This window comes from Ostrea edulis, chromosome 2 (genome assembly GCF_947568905.1).
Source record: "Ostrea edulis chromosome 2, xbOstEdul1.1, whole genome shotgun sequence".
NCBI lineage: Eukaryota > Metazoa > Mollusca > Bivalvia > Ostreida > Ostreidae > Ostrea > Ostrea edulis.
This window is the reverse complement of record NC_079165.1, coordinates 41,420,355-41,439,486: the sequence shown is the minus strand read 5'-3', so window position 1 is coordinate 41,439,486 and position 19,132 is coordinate 41,420,355. Positions and strand designations below refer to the sequence as shown.

The 19,132-nt window shown below is 32.5% G+C and overlaps 1 protein-coding gene across 1 annotated transcript; it reads right to left on the bottom strand.

The window, feature by feature from the left end:
- Positions 1-1,975: 1,975 nt before the first annotated feature.
- Positions 1,976-9,982, bottom strand: LOC125680764 (isocitrate dehydrogenase [NAD] subunit beta, mitochondrial-like). The gene is made up of 10 exons (XM_048920526.2): positions 9,743-9,982; positions 8,742-8,804; positions 6,839-6,978; positions 5,904-6,044; positions 5,494-5,626; positions 5,110-5,243; positions 3,671-3,773; positions 3,395-3,541; positions 3,047-3,202; positions 1,976-2,385 (listed from the first exon to the last, which is right to left on the bottom strand). The coding sequence occupies exons 1-10, from the start codon at positions 9,884-9,886 to the stop codon at positions 2,311-2,313; spliced, it is 1,236 nt and encodes a 411-aa protein (XP_048776483.2). The 5' UTR covers positions 9,887-9,982; the 3' UTR covers positions 1,976-2,310.
- Positions 9,983-19,132: the final 9,150 nt, after the last annotated feature.

The following is a 19,132-nucleotide window of genomic DNA, read 5'->3' as shown; positions in this document are numbered from 1 at the left end:
AGATTCATACGTGCATTTTTCACAACTGCAACACATTCATTATGAACTGGCTACCACTAAAATTTGTAGAGACACGAGTACATGTATCAAAGACAAAAACATTGAAAATCTAAACACCTCTGTATCAAATCTGTATTATTGTAGCTTTTGTTGAACATGTCTTTACGGAGTACGGTCAATAAGTTTTGAATCTTGATTGTGTAGATTTTTCTCTCTCATTCATGAAAGTTTTCTGGAATTCAAAACACATCATGTCATAAGATCACAAGTTGGATAAAGACACTGCGATTGGAACTACCATTGTGCTTAGTCATGAATAGTTCTGACTATTCTTAGCAGTTGAATAGTTTGATTATTCAATACTAAATTGTGGAATAGTGAACAGTTTACTTTGAATATATGCAACTACTCAAGTGTTGGTTTAAAGCTTGCAAATAAGAGAGAACTAAAGATTGCGCTTAAATTTCATTACATGTACAATTATAATTTCCATCGAAAAACGCTTTTAGTATTTATCTATACACAGTGAGGTGAAGCATCCACAGAATCTCTTGTATCACATTCATTGAAAGACAATGTCTTTTCATGCATTAGTAACCTCATGATGCACATTGTCATTCACTTCTTGATGCCTTTCCTGTTTTTTCTCGTGAAGGACACGACTGCATCACAACGTGAGTGACAAGTTTATTCACACACACACTTAGCTCAGGTGAGCTAAAAAGGAGCCCAGATTCCACATGTTCTGGGTCATTTCTCTACAGGCATAGAGGTAAAAAAAATTATGCTACACCAGCCACAACCTCAATCTGATTAAAATCAGATCCTATGATCTGCTCACATAGATCGCTACACGTGAGCGGATCATAGGATCTGTGATTTTAATCAGATTGCAACAACCTTTATCAACTATTGGACAAATTCGAGGGCATCTCGACCTCCTGATGAAGTGTCTTCCAGAACATTTCTCTTAGTAAACAATTCTTAATGCTTCATAATGTATTTAAAAGATATTTTGACAAAAGGTCAAAGTGCCACCAAATTTAAGCTAAATGCATTGCTTACAGTGGTCAGGATCCCCATTTTAAAAAAAAGCAAAATTGTTGACATTACAACAACGCTGACGAACAGTGAGTGGCCAAAATTTGCAATGTTTGATGTTACACTATAATTATATAGAAAAATACATTTGTTCAAAAACATGTTATGAAATCATCATTCATTTGGTCCAATTTTTTTTAAAGAATATTTGTTTTTAAATGCAGAAGGGCAAGTTCAGTAGTTTCTTGTTTTGAAATGATTTTTCAGCCCGACAATGACGAGCTTACACAAAGGAAAGTCCAAAATGAAATTTCTTTTCATAAAATACAAAGGATATAATTAATATTTCAATGTTCTTGATATTTACAGTTATTTCTCAATAACAATTCATCAGGAAATTATTTGAAAATTATCAAATGAACTCTTTAACATTCCTGCACTACATACTTTAAATTTCATTATAATTCAAATAAAAATTATTTTCAAGCAAGTTTTTGAATAAATGTGTTTTTTAATGTTTTTACTGCTGCGGTGCTTTTGGGCACTCACTGTTTTGAGAAACAGCTTCAAATTTTGTTATTTTTAACCAAGATATTACTGCAGATAAAATAACAAAGTCTGATTTTTTGCATAAACCATCATATTATCAATCATTTTTTATAGATGCATTCTTTAAAGATTGAGATTTAATTTCAGAATATATATTTAAGTTGGACAGTAGTGTATCAAATTGTGCTTCAAAAAACAAAAATCACAATTCCATTCAGAACACATGTGTAAGCTATACAATATTGAATACTGGAGAACAAAACATTCACTCAAGTGATGCACATACATATGTACATAACACAGAATCTTACACAAAATAACAATGAAATATCTGTTGAAAACCCACTATAGGAATTTCCAAATCTGAAAGGAATCAAGTATAACAAGCTCTTCTTGTTTTTATTCCATTTCATGTCTTTCAAAGTAAATAACATGAAAGCACATACTTGTACCAGTACATTGCAATATGTATTTGAACCAGATGGCATTTATATACCTGCACAGAACACTGACAATGCAAGTCAAATAAATATAAAAAATTGTTTGTATTGTCTAAAAAATAAAATTAACCTTTGAGTACATGTATAACAGTAATATTGCATACTGTACAACAGAATATGTTACAAACAAATAACAATAATCTTCTAACGGTGTAAAACAACGGGACCTAAGAACACAATAAATAAGATGTAACTAACATGGCTCTGTGAAATGTCAGATCTAATGTAAGCTGTCTATGACAGCCATTGTAAAGTCAGAAGTGTATGCATATCCTCCCATGTCCCGAGTCTTCACCTGAAAGTGAAAATGAAAACATTCAAATATTCTTTCACAAGTGTACGTTTTAGAATCGCAATGCTAAATGGAAACATAATTGCTATAAATATTATTATGCAATAAATGCATTCGTTCCTACTACGAACAAAGGTAAGATAGACACACACACACACATATATGTATATATATATGTATACACACACACACACACACATGCCATACAATTACTATTTCAAAGTGACTCCTGACTCAATCAGTTTTACAATTTGGTCAAATGTTTGTCATCCCCTCTGCACTTCAGAAAACATTTTAATATCCGTCCAAACTAAAAAATGTCTGATTATCGAGTATTAGTTAAACTTCATCCTAACTTTAGGGAAAAAAACACTCCAGCTACTGTATACAGGGAAACTATGTCTTATTTTCATCCCTACATATAATTTCATCCGAGTCAAATTTGCCCATAGTTGTTTCTTGCTACTTTAAAGTTATAAATGAATTTATATTCACTAAATTCTAAAATTGACAATTATTGATATGATTGAAAATAAACCAGGGGTGAAATATACCCCGTGCATTGAAATTCACTTTGTGTACTGGGTATCCACCATAGGCATCAATACCAATGGCACTTTTAAATTTACAAAATCATTCTCTTTAGATCAGTACTTGATGATACCTTCTGTGCTTTGACCACTCTGTGTACTGACTCTTCAATCAGTTTGGCATGGTAATCGAGATGGATGTGTTTTAGCATGTTGCAGGCAGATAGAAGTGTTGCTGTGGGATTGGCAATATTCTTTCCAATGGCCTCAGCAAAGGCATGTCTGGCTCCCTGAAAGTGAAACAGCTTCTAAATAAAGTAATAAAATCATACTGTGTATAGATTAAGTGTGTAATAAATTCCAATTCTTTATGCGTGTTATAGGAAACTAAGTCAGATATTGGCAATAAAAGTCCCTGATTATTCAATATAGATGTCAGCATTGTGTGAGGTGTATCTCGTGTGTGTCACTGGTAACCACACCTGTTCAAATACTGCTACATCTGAGCTGTAACTTTCTCCTGGAACAACCCCAGCCCCGCCCACCAAACCAGCAGCCAGGTTATCAACAATGTTTCCATAGAGATTTGGCATCACCATGACATCAAATTGGTAGGGGTTGGAGACCAGCTACAACAAGTATGAAAGTACAGGTTCTTCAATATTTTGAATATGGTACATGTAATACTTACATTTCATCAATAGTTAACATTGACACTCTGATTTTGATTGTAATTAGATTCCAAAAATCTGACCTACCTGCATACAACAATTATCTATAATCATGGTGTCAAATTTGATCTTTGGATAAAACTGCGCTACTTCCTCACAGCATTTAATGAACAAACCATCTGCCAGTTTCCTATTTCCAAAAAGACAAATTGTAAATGATCTATAATAGTATTGTAAAATCGTATGTCCCAACAACAGAGAGAGAAATGATTTTAGAAGATGCAACATTTTAACGTTATGTTTCATAGTATATAATATGCCCAAAAATGAAATCAAGTTTTTCTGCAAAGTTCTCCCTCCCCTTTATCCAGATCCTGTGATTATATATTGGCTTTATGAACACAGTGGGTACTATCAAATATATATGTCATTATGAAGTACATGGGTGAAGTATTCAGTGAAGGATTACAATCCCTGTAACTTTGTTACTTCTAAAGTGGTTGTATAAAGTTCTAAAACTTTATTTCTAGCATCTCATCACCATTATAAACTGAATATTACAAAACTTTGAAATTTTTAATTTCATTTGCTTACTAATTCAGTAATTAGCAATTTTTTTTTATAAATCTTTTTTTTTGAAGTTCAAATCATTCAAATTACTTTTAGAGATGTTCAATTACAGCATATGAAAATTCAAGGTCTTCATTTTTCTAAAAACACTGAAAATTTCAAACTGATGCAATACATGCATCTTAAATCATGTACACTACAAGCATTGTGGGGACTTGAGACGTATAATATTTTACTTAAAAATTTTTTTTTTACACATCGATAAATTCTTCAAAAAGAATGTTTAATCCTATAGTACAACACTAGTACATGTATTGCCTAACATTGCATACACCACCACTAGAATTGTGTACATCACTAGAAGTGTTTACATCACTAGAATTGTGTACACCACTAGTATTGACTAAAATTGTGTACATCACTAAAACTGTGTACACCACTAGAATTGTGTACACCACTAAAATTGTGTACACCAGTAGAATTGTGTACACCACTAGAATTATGTACACCACTAAAATTGTGTACATCACTAGAATAGTGTACATCACTAGAATTGTGTACATCATTAGATTGTGTACATCACTAAAATTGTGTACATCATTAGAATTGTGCACACCACTAGAATTGTATACATCCACTAGAATTGTGTACAACACTAGAATTGTGTACACCACTAGAATTGTGTACAACACTAGAATTATGTACATCACTAAAACTGTACACCACTAGAATTGTGTACACCACTAGAATTGTGTACAACACTAGAATTGTGTACATCACTAGAATTGTGTACACACTAAAAATAGTGAGATGTTAAAAATTGTCAAGGACTATATCATTGCAGCTACATTCCCCAAATTTATCATGTTTAAAGTCAAGGAGGGCTATATCATTCAATATTGTAGTTAATATATGTATAACGTATGGATATTTATGAAGTTGTACTTCTGACTTACATGATGTTGGCTTTGTGAACTGCAGTAACTTTACTTCTGTTGTGTTTCATGGCATAATCAAAAGCAAATTTGGCAATTCTCTGAGAATTTTTCCTGGTGATAATTTTTAGACTCTCAACAACTCCTGGAACTGTCTGTAAATACGAAAGGAAATGTCCATACAACCATTTTACTGTCAGAATTTTATAGTCCCATGGGGATACAATATAGCTTTTAATGTACTGGTAGATTTGATTGTTTGGTTGTTGTTAACATAACAAGTACCTGTCTACATTGTACATATCAAGTTTGAAAGCAATGAGACAAAACCTTACACTTCTGGAATATCAACAGTAGACACGAACACCTGTGGTACACTATAACTCATATGAATGGTGTATCTACCTCATGTTCTAATGCACTATATTCCCCTTCTGTTTGCTCTCTAATAATGACAAAGTCCAAGTTCTTGTGTCTTGTCTTGAATCCTGGCAGACTCTTTATTACTACCACATTAGCAAAAAGGTCCATTTCAGTTCTACAATTAGACAAGTCCATGAAAAGTCATTTGGTTCACAAATGTCTAAGCACTTACCTTTTTTGTTAACAAAATACATTCTTACCATCTAGTGTATATGACTGTCATTAACAAAACAGGTTTTGCTCTTGTGATTTGGTTAAAAAATTTTAAAAAAAAAAGATGGGTACATTCCTTAAAATTCATCTACACATTGTCAAATTTTTTTAATCATCTAGTATATCTATTAACTTACATTCACAAACTAAACTCCTACACATTTATAGTTTCTGCATACCTTATCTTCATATTCAGAGTTTGTAAGATGCCACCTTTCAGCTGACTAGGAGTGCTAATAATCCCTTTCAATCCAACTGCATTCTTTCTAAAGGAATCTACAGCTGTCTCTAAGTTTGCACTCATGAATGGATTTGTCTCACTGGTAAAAATAAAAGTTAGAAATTATCATGCCTTAAGGAGGCTTTATACACAAACAAAAACAAAAAAATATGACAAGTCATGCCTGACTTGTCACTCAATCAGTAAAACTGATGCATGCTCTCCGAACTGCATCTAACTAATGAACTACTTCATATGACGAATGGCACTATGATTAATAACTACTGCAATACTGTTGAAATGAAGGGCTAATATACATTGCCTATTACTTATTTGTGTGATATATGATCAATACATGTTGAAAAACTGTTGAAATAAGGAACTATTTCCTCATATAAGGTATATGTTCTGAGTGACCTTTACCTTTACAAAATGACCTTGAGAGACCTTTGTCTGAAAGCCATTTATCTGTCACTTATTATTATGATATATGATCAATACATTTTAAAAACAGTTGAAATAAAGAACTTTTATGTTCTGAGTGACCTTGACCATTTCAAAATGACCTTGAGTCCATAAGTCCTTGTTTCAAGGAACTTTTGTGACCAATTATATCAATTTCTGATGAAAGATTTAGGAGATATGAGCTCTGACGATGGATAGAAGGACGGATGAACACGACAGCGACTATATGCTTCTTCGAAATTTTTCGGAGAGCATCAGTTAACTAAAGATTGGGTATCCATGCTGTAGGATTCAAACCCACTCCAAAAAGCTTCAAGATTCTCTTTTGTTATCGCTCTGTGATTGGTAATCCTTAGACTAAGTGTTACAAAGCTTGGGATACCCCACTAACACACTTGTTGGATAACACTACAACTGACAAGCCTTTACCTCAAGAAAATTTCCTCAAACTTGACAGGTACTCCAGCAGCTTGGAAAACATCCTTAACACTCTGCATAAGCTCTGGTCCCACCCCATCACCAGGAACAAGGGTTACGGTCTGACATCCATCAGCATTAGAAACTTCTGTCTACAAATCATGCAAAAATTCAAATTAAACTGAATGTCAATGTACAGTAAATATTCATAATCTTTATCTAAAAATTCCAAAAAATCAATTTGTCATTGGGCAGCATGTGAAATGCATTTCAACACTTCTGATAATAAAAATTATCTTCACTTTAACCAAAGAATTCAAGTCATGCTCAGCATCAAATTCAAGCATGGTGGTTAAAGTAATACTAGCTCTCATTTTGGCGTCAAATATTTTTGCTGCAAAATTGTGATTTACTATTTCAATGACAGACAAAAATAAGGTTTATAAACTGTTATGTGTTAGAAAACCCATCCAGAGGCTCTGAATGAAGTAAAATTACACTATTGTCTTCCAGTACAAAAATTGATTTCTTATAATGATATACATTGTATATTCAATAGAACTGAAATCTTTAATTCGATAAAATCTTAAACAGAAATTTGATTTTATCAATACCTATGGTTAAAGTTACATACAAAACTATCATAATAGCACATTTTTACAACACAATATAAAATTCAGATTTAGAGCTATTATTACTTTAAAATCACTAGAAGTAACATCCATGCAAGTACTGTCTAGATAGGGCTTATAGTGACCTCGGAATATTGCAAAGTCAAAATACCTTTATATCAAACCATTTCTAACTACTGTTAACCTGGCAACATCTATATCTTGTTGACCAAATTTTCTTTTCTTTTCATATACATGTATGTAACTTTCATGGAACTCGGTCCAAATAAGGCATATCATAGACTGGGCACTGACTTGAGTCCAAAAACTTTTGAGACTAAGAAGACACCGACATCAACAACACCAAACATAAATTATCAACTTAATAACATGATATGCAGATTTATAGTGAGAAACTCTAGGATTGTGAGTCCAACTCGCTAAAACTACCGTATATACTCGCCTATAAGTCGGATTTTTGGGAGTCAATTTTTGGTCCAAAACTCTATGTCCGACTTATAGGCGCGTTCTAAGAAGATTGGTATTTTTCTGGGCGGTGTAATGTAGTGTTTTTATTATTTTAAACAACTCCAACGATTATCATGGACTACCACACAAAATGAATGATTATCTAGACATATTGTATTGTTTATGTATTTTAAAATTAGGTATTTGCATATTTTTATCTAATTAAAAATTATTTACATACCGCTATGATTAATACTTTCAATATTCAACTAATCTATCGTTTATCGGTAAAATTGAATTACGAACCCGATTTAATATTGAAATATTCATACCGGTATGCATACCGGCTGAAATATATTTCATAAAAAAATGAATATTGTTAACAGATAATTTAGATCATCATTCTTGACTCTTAAAATTGTTGATACAATTAATTATACCGGAATCCCACGATAACAGTTTTCGCGAGGCGCATGCCACTAAGTAAACACAGTGTCAGGTACTGGTAATTAGGAGCTTAGGTAAACAAGGGATCATTGCCCATAATAGATCAAGGGTTGCGTTGAAACCCCAAACAGGTATGGCTTGGATATTGAGCACCTCATAATTATTAATTTCTCAAAATATTTTTTGAAACATAGGTAAAAACACTACAGCATTCACTTGAAATTGTCGACCGACTCTGACAAAAATTTGTACCGACTTATAAGCGGGTCAATGGCAAATTCCTACAAAATAACCTTAAAAAATACAACCGACTTATAGGCGGACCGACTTATAGGCGAGTATATACGGTAAGTTAAACAGTATTATCAGCAAGTCATAGATTCACTTACTGATGATAAAGCAGGTGCACTTTGGTGGAACAGGCATTTGGAGAAAAACGAAGTTTCCTGCTGCTGTAAAAACAAATTCAACACATACATACCATAAAAACTATTTTGTATATCTTAGTTATATTTTGTATATTTTAGTTATATTTTGTACTTGTCAAGTATTCATTTTTCCAGGACATTGTTGATAATATAATATTCACATAGCAAACAAGAGTACTGCAAATGGTACAACATATGCCTGTTGGACTTGTAAGCACATTATGCACTCTGAATTAATGCACACTGCGAATAGAAAAGCCTTAAAATAGGTCATGGTGCACAAATTGATGATAATCATCATATCAAATTTTCATCTTATCCAGAAACTTACAAAATGAGGTGACACATGCACTAAAGTCATTATTTATAAATCTAAAGATGTGTTTTTTTAAATGAAAATGATTATCATTGATTTAGTGTGAAATTGAATGGTGTCAGTTGGATTTATTTGCAAAAAATTATTCATGGATTGATCTAGGCAAGTTTTGGGATGATTCATATCAAATGTAACCTGAAATGATATCGAACCGAAGCACAACTGATGCGGTAAACATTTCCCACATACTTTACACAGGCTTGGACAGAAACGAGGGGAACAGAAGAGACCGAATATAGTTAAATTACCCCTTCGTTTCCACAGAAATTAGGGGACTACATACCCCAATTGCCCTCTTGGAGCATGGAGGAAAACTTTGGTATTGTATTTACATTCCTAGTGACAAGACAAACGTTTTCATGTATCCAATAGCATGCTGGCTAAATACGTTAAAAAATGTAAATTAGAATAGAAGAACCATGTCAGTTTGACTTATGCTATGAGGAACCTTTACATTTAGCATGTCATTTTCATCTATATTTTGACTGGACTTACATCTACAGAATATTTATAACAATCAAATAAATGATCATATAACAAATTTGTTCCACAAACAACTATCAAGTAGTAAAATCAGTTCAAATACCTTGATTTGACAAAATCGTCTGAAGACAGACCTTGAAATGAAAGAGGACATGTTGTCATAAACAAATATTGGAATAACGAACCCGATGTTCATCATGCTTGTAGTCAAGGGATCGTGGTCAAAAGGAGAAGTCTTGCCCTTCATCCCAAAAATATAGCTGCAGAACTGCAGCTCTCTGGAGAAAAAATTTGGGATAGATCTGATTTTTCAGAGAGCTACAGTTCTGCAGCTACCAAAAATAATGTGAATAGAAAAGGATTGTTTTGTGATAAGCAAACTCCAGAACACATAATGTGGAAGAGGCACTGAAGGTTTTTTTTTTGGGGGGGGGGGGGGGGGGGGGGGGGAAAGGCAATTTTTTTTTACCATATTAAAAAAAATGAAATAAATGATTTAAAACCTCAAGGGATAAAGGCAAGGTAGGTTTATTTTATTTTTTATTTTTACCATGTCAAAAAAAAAAAAATGAAATATTCTTAAAAACTAATGGGGAAAGGCAAGTATTTGGGGGGGGGTGTTGTGTTACATGTACCATATAAAATAATGTATCTTAAAACTCGGGGGGGGGGGGGAAGGCAATGTTGTTTTTTTTAACTCAGGTAAATATTTTCTCTGTCAAATTGAAGATGACCTACTACTAGCTAGCACCATTCAATCGCAATTCCAATGTTCAGTAATTAAAATTGACATTATCTTTTATTTTCGGTCGACCGGTGGCTTAAAAATACTTGAAACAAGTTACTTGCCCGCTTCCGGAAGTATCAACCGGGTTGACCCGGGCTGAAACAAGTTCGCCCAAAATTTTACATTCAAATATATAGGGAAAATCTTTAGATCTGAGCCAAGATGACTCAGCTGAGCGATGTGGCCCATGGGCCTCTTGTTTCCCCATCATTTACTTTGGGACGATAGAAGGTATAATGTTTCTTTGAAGACAAATCCAGACTTCTTCTTGTCTTCATTTGGTTTGGGGACAGACATGGTTTCCCTATGAATTTCGATCTTGAAGAACGTACCTGCTTAAATATTTTTTATATAAATGCAACTAGTAGTTATACTACCGGGTATCATATGCTTGAATTCTGAAGATTTTCTTTTCTTTTCTTTTCTCATAAGTTTCAAAGAATTTCTATAGCTGTTCACTTTCAAGGCTAATAGCATTCAATCGTATTTCCACAGGTAGAACCAGAGAACTGACCATATCAAAAGTAAAGCAGGCTCTACTCACTGCATACAACTTTGGATTTTTTGTAGGACGTGTAAATATCGGCAAAATATGATGACCTCCTCCTAGCTGTTTTGAATCACAGGGTTTTGACACAATATGAGTAAACTTGTGTATAGGCCTAGGGCGGCGTACCTAGGGCCCATCGTACTATATAGGAGTAAATTATGCTGTATACACAAAGCTCAGGTTGTGTCAAAATCCTATGGAGCGCCAAATTAACATAAACTCAAATAATTGAAGATATCTTCAATTATTTGAAGATATCATCAATTCAATTATTGCTCTCTTTAATTGAATTAATGCGCGCATTAAATCAATTATTGCTCTCCTCAAATGAATTAATGCGCGCTTCAATTCAATTATTGCTCTCATCAATTGAATTAATGCGCGCATCAATTGAATTAATGAGAGCAATAGTCGATTTAATGCGCGCATTAATTCAATTATTGCTCTCTTCAATTCAATTGATGAGAGCATCAATTGAATGAATGAGAGCAATAATAGATTTGATCACTCAAAGTCAATAAAAGCATGCAATCGATGTCGCCGGCACTTTATTAGAAAATAAGCTATACCAAATCATATATTTTGTGTGCTATACATTCATGGACCCATAGCCTCCCTAGGCATGGTATACTTTTTATTTCCCCTTTACTTATAAACTTGGTAGGAAGCGTAGATACCCTAATTTTGTAACGTACGTGACTGTCGCCGACTCAAATTTTAAAATTGAACAAGCAAATATAAAAATCTGAGAGCGTGTTTTTAAATTTTCTTTGCGTTAATATCATTTGTATTTCCTAAATTTTCATTCAATAAAAGTTTAACAACTTTTGCGTATGATTTTAAGCAGTGGTGTATATATTACTCCATGTCGCCAGATTATATTATGTGATCATAGGGTCAATTAAACACCCAATGTATGGACAAAGATTTCGTATTATCTTTATGTTTTTGATCTATTTTGGCGCTAAAATATTCAAAAACTGTGTGAAAATATTCATCAAGCGATATTTGGATGTGGCATTGAGAAAAAGTCATCATATTCTCAAAATTTTGCATTCTGATTTTAGAAATGTAACATACGATACAATAAACTTTTTATGAAAACGTATTTGCAGAGCAAATGTTACCCCTTTTATGAAAATCTCGTAGTGTACAGAGGATGAAAATATAAACATTTTGCAGAAGTCATTGGTTGGTCTGAAATTTGACAAACGTGTCAAGATGTAACATTCGTGATGTAACATTCGTTACCGAGAAATTAATTAAAAGGAATGATAGAACAATTTCCGGCGTATTTTTGCTCTCTCTCTGCATGATGTGGTATACGACATGAACTTCTATTATGAACATTTGAGTTTGAAAGTCAACACGTGTTAAACTTTGAGAATTAGGATTAATTTTCTCTTACGGTAAGTACTGTTACAACAACTGCAATGTTTGATATACAATATTGATTAAGCAGATGGAATGTTTTGGTCTGAATTTGTTCTTCTGATATCAAAGAATGTACATCGTATTCCAAATATCTCGAAATTCTTCTGGTGTAAGAATTACATTGAGTAGAATGCTGGTAACATACGTTACTCAAAGTAACGTATGCTACTTAATGAAATGCTTGATTAGACATCAAATATTGAACAACATATTGACAAAATATCATCATCAATGATATGTTTGTTGAATATCAACTATGTTATGAAGAAACAAATGTGTTATTGTTCCCGTATTCACTAGCATATACAGATATCCTCTGCAAGAAATACAGGCCATGTTTTCCTCTGCTACTGTCCTATTTATGATACATGTAACTATGCAACTCTACATTTATCAATTTGCTAGAATTCAACATCTTTTCATAATATATCTTAGAAATGAAGGGACTAATCTCTGATGATTGTTCTATGCAATCTTATAGAGAAATCATTCAAAAATATTTTATCTGAGTGTAAAGTATGTTACCAGAAATTCCGTTACGTAATATTATTCTACTTGTTTTTAATTTTTTATTTATTTTTTTCAGAAATGGCGCTTGTGAGAGTAGAAGTACAGAATAACTACCATGAAAAAAAAATGTATTAAAACATAAGAACAACCATGAAAAAATGTTTTAGAAATAATATTATATGCTCCCCTTGTGGCAATACTGAAAAGGTAGAATGTCTGTATAGACAGTGAAAATAAAGGTTTAACTACCGGTCAAAGCTTAAGGCTACCATAATGATACATGTAAGTTTTGTCTCTCAAAATACTTATAAGCAACTGGTCATTTGAGTAATTTTGTATGACCTTTGACCTTGTGACTTGGAATCAAATGGGGGTCATCTATTCATAAGGGGCACCAGTGTTTCAAGTTTGATGTCTATCAAGGAAAGATTTCTCAACGGACAATAGCGTATGTCCAGAGTAGTTTAACCGTTGTCCTTTTGACCTCAAAATTAATAGGGGACATGTATGTCTTAAGGTTCACGTTAAATATTCATTCATAACACCGCGTGGTGGATTATACTGACAGTTTCTATGGAAAGGTATTCCAAAATAAGCAACAAAAACATAAGATTCGGTATACATTTAATCAAAATGTTGGGAAATTAAACATTTTCTTTATATTATTATTGTAAACAGATTGTTAGAAATGGGTACATATGATTCTTTCCATTTTTTGAATAGAAATGATGTGTTTATAGTAATGAAAGGAAAAATAAGAAGCATGCGTTACTTTCATTGTTTATTATAACAAAGAGCAATCCAGGTTTCAAAATATGTGTCTGTTATTTCTATAAGAATCATAAGCATTTATATAGCAAAACATCAATCTATCACTTTTGTTTTAATCGCACATTTATTGCAAATTAACAAATTCAGAAGAAAAGACACATTTGGTAAAAAAAAATTTGCTTGTCTACGTTATATTTCTATTAAAATGGGTATTTTCATTGAATTAAGTGATGTCGTTATGATTTTGTAACATCAATCGTAAAGAATAACTGATGGTGACATCGTTTTGGCATAATATTTTCATGGATGTACTGTTGTGTAAGTGTTGAAACATACGTTACATAATTATAGCGCTACTTCATTTACATACAAAAAAGCTATCGTTCTATATCTATTGCTAGTCTTTTGTTTTCATGTTTCATACATATTGAACTGTTCGAGAATATTTGTTAATCAATTTTATTTTTTGCCATTTCAAAGATATTGAAAGTGATATCTAGTCGTTTATTTTGCGCTCTTAAAATCTTATTGCTGACTTTTACAGCAGATAATGTCTTGTTGTGTTGATTAAATATTTTCTTTGAAAACCTGTATTTATTGTCTTTCGCAAATTAGAAAAATATATGCTCAGTCAATTCCAATACAAGTTATGGAATAATACATGGAAAACTAATGTTTATCTTACATATTATCATGTCAAGGACTCAGTAACGAAGGTTACATGTGAGAAAAATCTCAAAAAATATACCATACTTTGACCTACTGTAAAAAAAAATCTGTCATACTTAACTTGAAACAATTTGAGGTGAGTGTTCAACAGATATTTACCATTAATAAACGCATGTTACCATATATATTTTGAATGGTCGATAAACTATGATTTTGAAACCCTCAATTGCACGCTTTTAATGACTTTGGGTGTGATGCGCGCATTAATTCAAATATTGCTCTCTTCAATTCAATTGATGAGAGCATTAATTTCGTAGAAATATTGCTCGCAATAATTGATATAGAGCTCGGTATAAATAATTTGATGATCTCTTTAATTCAATTGAAGATATCTTTAATTATTTACAATGCTTTTGTATAAGGAATTAATGCGCGCATCAATTCTTTTAAAGAGAGCAACAATTCAATTAAAGAGATCATTAATTCAATTATTTAGTTGCTCTCTCTAACAGAATTATTGCTCTCTTCAAATGAATTAGAGATATCATTAATTCAATTGAAGAGAGCAATAATTGAATTAATGAGCGCATTAAATCTATTATTGCTCTCATCAAATGAATTAATGCGCGCATCAATTCAATTATTGCTCTCATCAATTGATTTAATGCGCGCATTATATCAATTATTGCTCTCTTCAATTGAATTGTAGCGCGCATTAATTCAATTGTTGATATCATTAATTCATTTGAAGAGATCATTAATTCAATTAAAGCGCGCATCAATTCAGCAGAAGAATTAATGCTATCATCAAATCATTTAATGCGCGCAATAATTCAGAATTGAAGATATCATTAATTATTTGAAGAGATCTTTAATTAAATTGGTGCGCGCATCAAATGAATTGATATCTTCAAATAATTGAAGATATCTTCAATTATTTGAGTTTATGTTAATTTGGCGCTCCAAAAAATCCTGTCTATCTATCTGTCATTGTCTGATCATATGCTTTACTTAGAATTTTCTGACAAGAAAATGTCGTCAAAATTATACTCATTGCTGCTTGCTTACATTTTCTTGAAAATAGTGTTAAGCCTTACAACAACGCGAATTCAAAGAAGGTAAGGCTAGAAGAGTCGACTTGTTCGCAATCAACACCTAGATCTCTGTAATATATATTACACATACAGATGCTTCATTAAACCAGTAAAGTATAATAACGTCACTGAATTTAACATACATGTATTTCATAAACTTTTATTTACTTCATGTCACTTCGTTCGTCCGATTGTTCGTTCGTTAGTAGCCTCGTTGACCTTTACCATGCTACTATGATGACGTCATAATGCTAGTGACGTTATATTTTATTTACATTTATATAGTTAGGATAATCGCGGCTGGGTTGTATGTTATACCCCATCGTCGGTTACCCACGGGTGCTTCTATTCGATTATCTCCATCATCATGTGAGGGAGCGTGAGTGGACTCAAAACCGTGGTTTGCGACGATGGTTATACCCCGACTTTTCTTGAATAAAAAGGTTGTAGTCTGCCATTTGTAGTTTATTTTCAAAGAAATTTGAACCGAATTGAGTATGCTATCCCAGTGTACGTTAGGCCCATATCATCAGCGTTTCCAAAGTGTGAAATCGCGAAAAAGCAGCAAATCGCTGGTAGCAGATCGATCGTCAGGTAGGCCTCGTTATACCACATCTTCGCTAGCGAAAATAATGATTGTTTGTCCAGTGATACCTTTTGGAATGTTTTCTCAATTTTGTTTACCGGTACATGTATAATGTACTTAACATATACATGACCATTGTGTATATATTTACATTCCCAACGAGTTTGCCATAGCTTTACCAACAGTGATAAAAGGCCTACCCATTCCCTCATGAATGAATCTTGATAAATAGTGTACGTCTAATTTAGCTGTTGGGAATTCCGACAGAAATGGAAATAGAATGTAAATATAAAAAATTTCAGTTTTGAAAATACATGAGGGTATAAACTGTGCACAATGCTTAAAACTGGCATATTTTTCTAAGGCATTCCATGCATGGTGTAAAGCGTCACAGTTCAGGCCTCGTGTATATGGAGCGCCAAATTAACAAACTCAAATAATTGAAAATATCATCAATTCAATTATTGTTCTCTCATTAATTCATTTGATGAGAGCAATAATTGATTTAATGCGCGCATTATATCAATTATTGCTCTCTTCAATTGAATTGTAGCGTGCATCAATTCAATAGTTAATATCATTAATATATTTGAAGAGATCATTAGTTCAATTAAAGCACGCATCAATACAGCCGAACAATTAATGCTATCATCAATTCAATTAATGCGCGCAATAATTCAGAATTGAAGATATCATTAATTATTTGAAGAGATCTTTAATTAAATTGTTGCGCGCATCAAATGAATAGATGATATCTTCAAATAATTGAAGATATCTTCAATTATTTGAGTTTATGTTAATTTGGCGCTCCATACGTGGGTACTGACTAAAACCCGGTCTCGGTCCCGGTCTTCGGTCTCGGTTCCGTGACTAAAACCCGGTCTTCGGTCCCGGTCCCAGATTTTTTTATTCGATAAAAACAGAATACATCAGAATATTTTAGCCCCAATTTCTCGTTAATTTAGATATGACATATCATGCCTCCATTCTGATAGTTGATTGATAATATTATTGTCGTCTTTCGTAAAATAATATGTGAAAACTCCGGGACCGGTGGGACCGAGAAGTAAAAACAGTGCTAAAAGCCGGTCCCGGTCTCCATGTTCTTTTATTTTTCTAAATAGCCGCTTTAATCTACTTTTTTTATGAGAAAAAGATAAGAGTGTTATATTCAATGACACATGTATGTTTCTGATTTATTGTATATTTGTGTTTTATTCCAATTTTCCTTTTTAATGTCAAAATCGAACTCAACTACGTGATTTTTCTCTCCCAAATGAACGCGTTACAATACATTTTCATAAAAAGATAAGGGTGTGGAAGAGAAATGATATATATGTACTTATCCTGGTGTATTTGTTTGTAATTTACTGTTGGATGTAGTATTTACAAAGTCTTTTTTATATTTCATTTAGGTCAAACACCTGACCACACGATTGATAAAATTTTCAAATTCAATGTTGGTGTATTAAATTCCGAACCGGGTCTCTGTATATGTACATGTATTCTCTCTCTCTCTCTCTCTCTCTCTCTCTCTCTCTATAATAATAATAATAATAATAAGACCTTTATTTAACCAGGATTACATATTTAGCGATAACGCTAGTTTTCAATATGGTCCTGCATATAACATACATACAGACAGATATTAGTAAAATAAACACAGATTAAAAGAAGTAGAATACATATAAACTTAAGAAATAATTATGAATGTAAGATAAATAGAATACAAAATGAAGCTTAAAAAGTATGGTGATAATCTCTAAGATAATTTCTCTTAAAACACGCAACACTCGTTGAGTTTCTTATGTTTTGATTCAAGGCATTCCACACTGTGCTCCCTGAAATGCTGAAAGATCTTCTATAATATTCTGTTTTTGCCCTGGGTATATACAAAATATTTGAATAAGAATTTCTAGTTTGCCTCTGACTGACTTCTGATACATATTTAAAAACATTTAAATAATCTGGCATTAAACCATGTAAAACTTTATACACTAAAATGACTTTTCTATAGACAAAGTAATCTGATAGAGGCAACTAGTTAAGTTCTGTAAACATGACATTAGATGGTGTTTCAAAATTTCTGATGTTAAGAATTACCCTTGCAGCTCGTTTTTGCAATATAAAAAGCTTATTCACATTTTCAGCATTTCTTGGATTGCTCCATATAGTACAACAATATGTAAAATGTGGAAAAATCATAGTATTAATTAGTCTCTCTCTCTCTCTCTCTCTCTCTCTCTCTCTCATTTACGAGTGTATCGTGAGAATCGCATTAATTTGTTAAATTATGATGTTATATTAGTTGTTTTAATCAGGGAAGAAAAGCCTCTATGTAAATATTAGAATAATACGTGCAAGATATGAGTCCAGAATGTACGATGTATGAAGTACTTTAAAAAATTATGTTCATTCGTGAAATGGAAAAAAGACAAAACAAATATTGTTCTTAAATTTTATTATGATTATTGAAACATGATGAATAATTGTTGTTGATAGCGAAACAAAATTAATGTGCACTCTAGTCAACAACCCCTCCCCCGCCCCTTTCCAGAAAGATTCTGAATACAAGAATGATGCTTTTGAAAAGCAAATGTTATACCCCCGTAATCGGATATTTGGGGCGCATTTATATAGTGTTTGGTCCATCCGTCTGTATGTCAGCAAAAACTTGAACCTTCGGCATAACTTTTGAATGCATGTTGATAGGGTTTTCATATTTCACATGTGTACTCCTTGTGACAAGACCTTTCTTTACATGCAATTCTTCACTTTTCAAATTTGACCTACTTTTGAAAATCTTTAGCTTTAGCCATAACTCTTGAATGGTTAGTAAAAATACACGAGGGTATAAAATGCTTCACGCAGGCATACTTTTCATGAAGCGCTAACAGTAGGCCTGTTTGTATTTTCAAAACTGAAATTTATTTCTTAAATAAATTTACATGTATGTCTTGCATATTTATAAATGTAGATTTCATTGTTTGTAAATTTATCAGTTTATGTCAAATTTATGCACTTTGAAATATAAGATATTTTGAAAACAGGAAACCAACAGTTTTTGTGCAGCATAATTAATACATATATGT

Coding starts and splice junctions, on each gene's coding strand:
- LOC125680764 (XM_048920526.2), bottom strand. CDS start 9,886: ATGAAGGGCAAGACTTCTCCTTTTGACCACGATCCCTTGACTACAAGC. Junction 6,045..6,838: donor TTTGAGGAAATTTTCTTGAG/GTAAAGGCTTGT, acceptor TATTTTTACCAG/TGAGACAAATCCATTCATGA. Junction 5,244..5,493: donor ATAGTGCATTAGAACATGAG/GTAGATACACCA, acceptor TCGTATTTACAG/ACAGTTCCAGGAGTTGTTGA.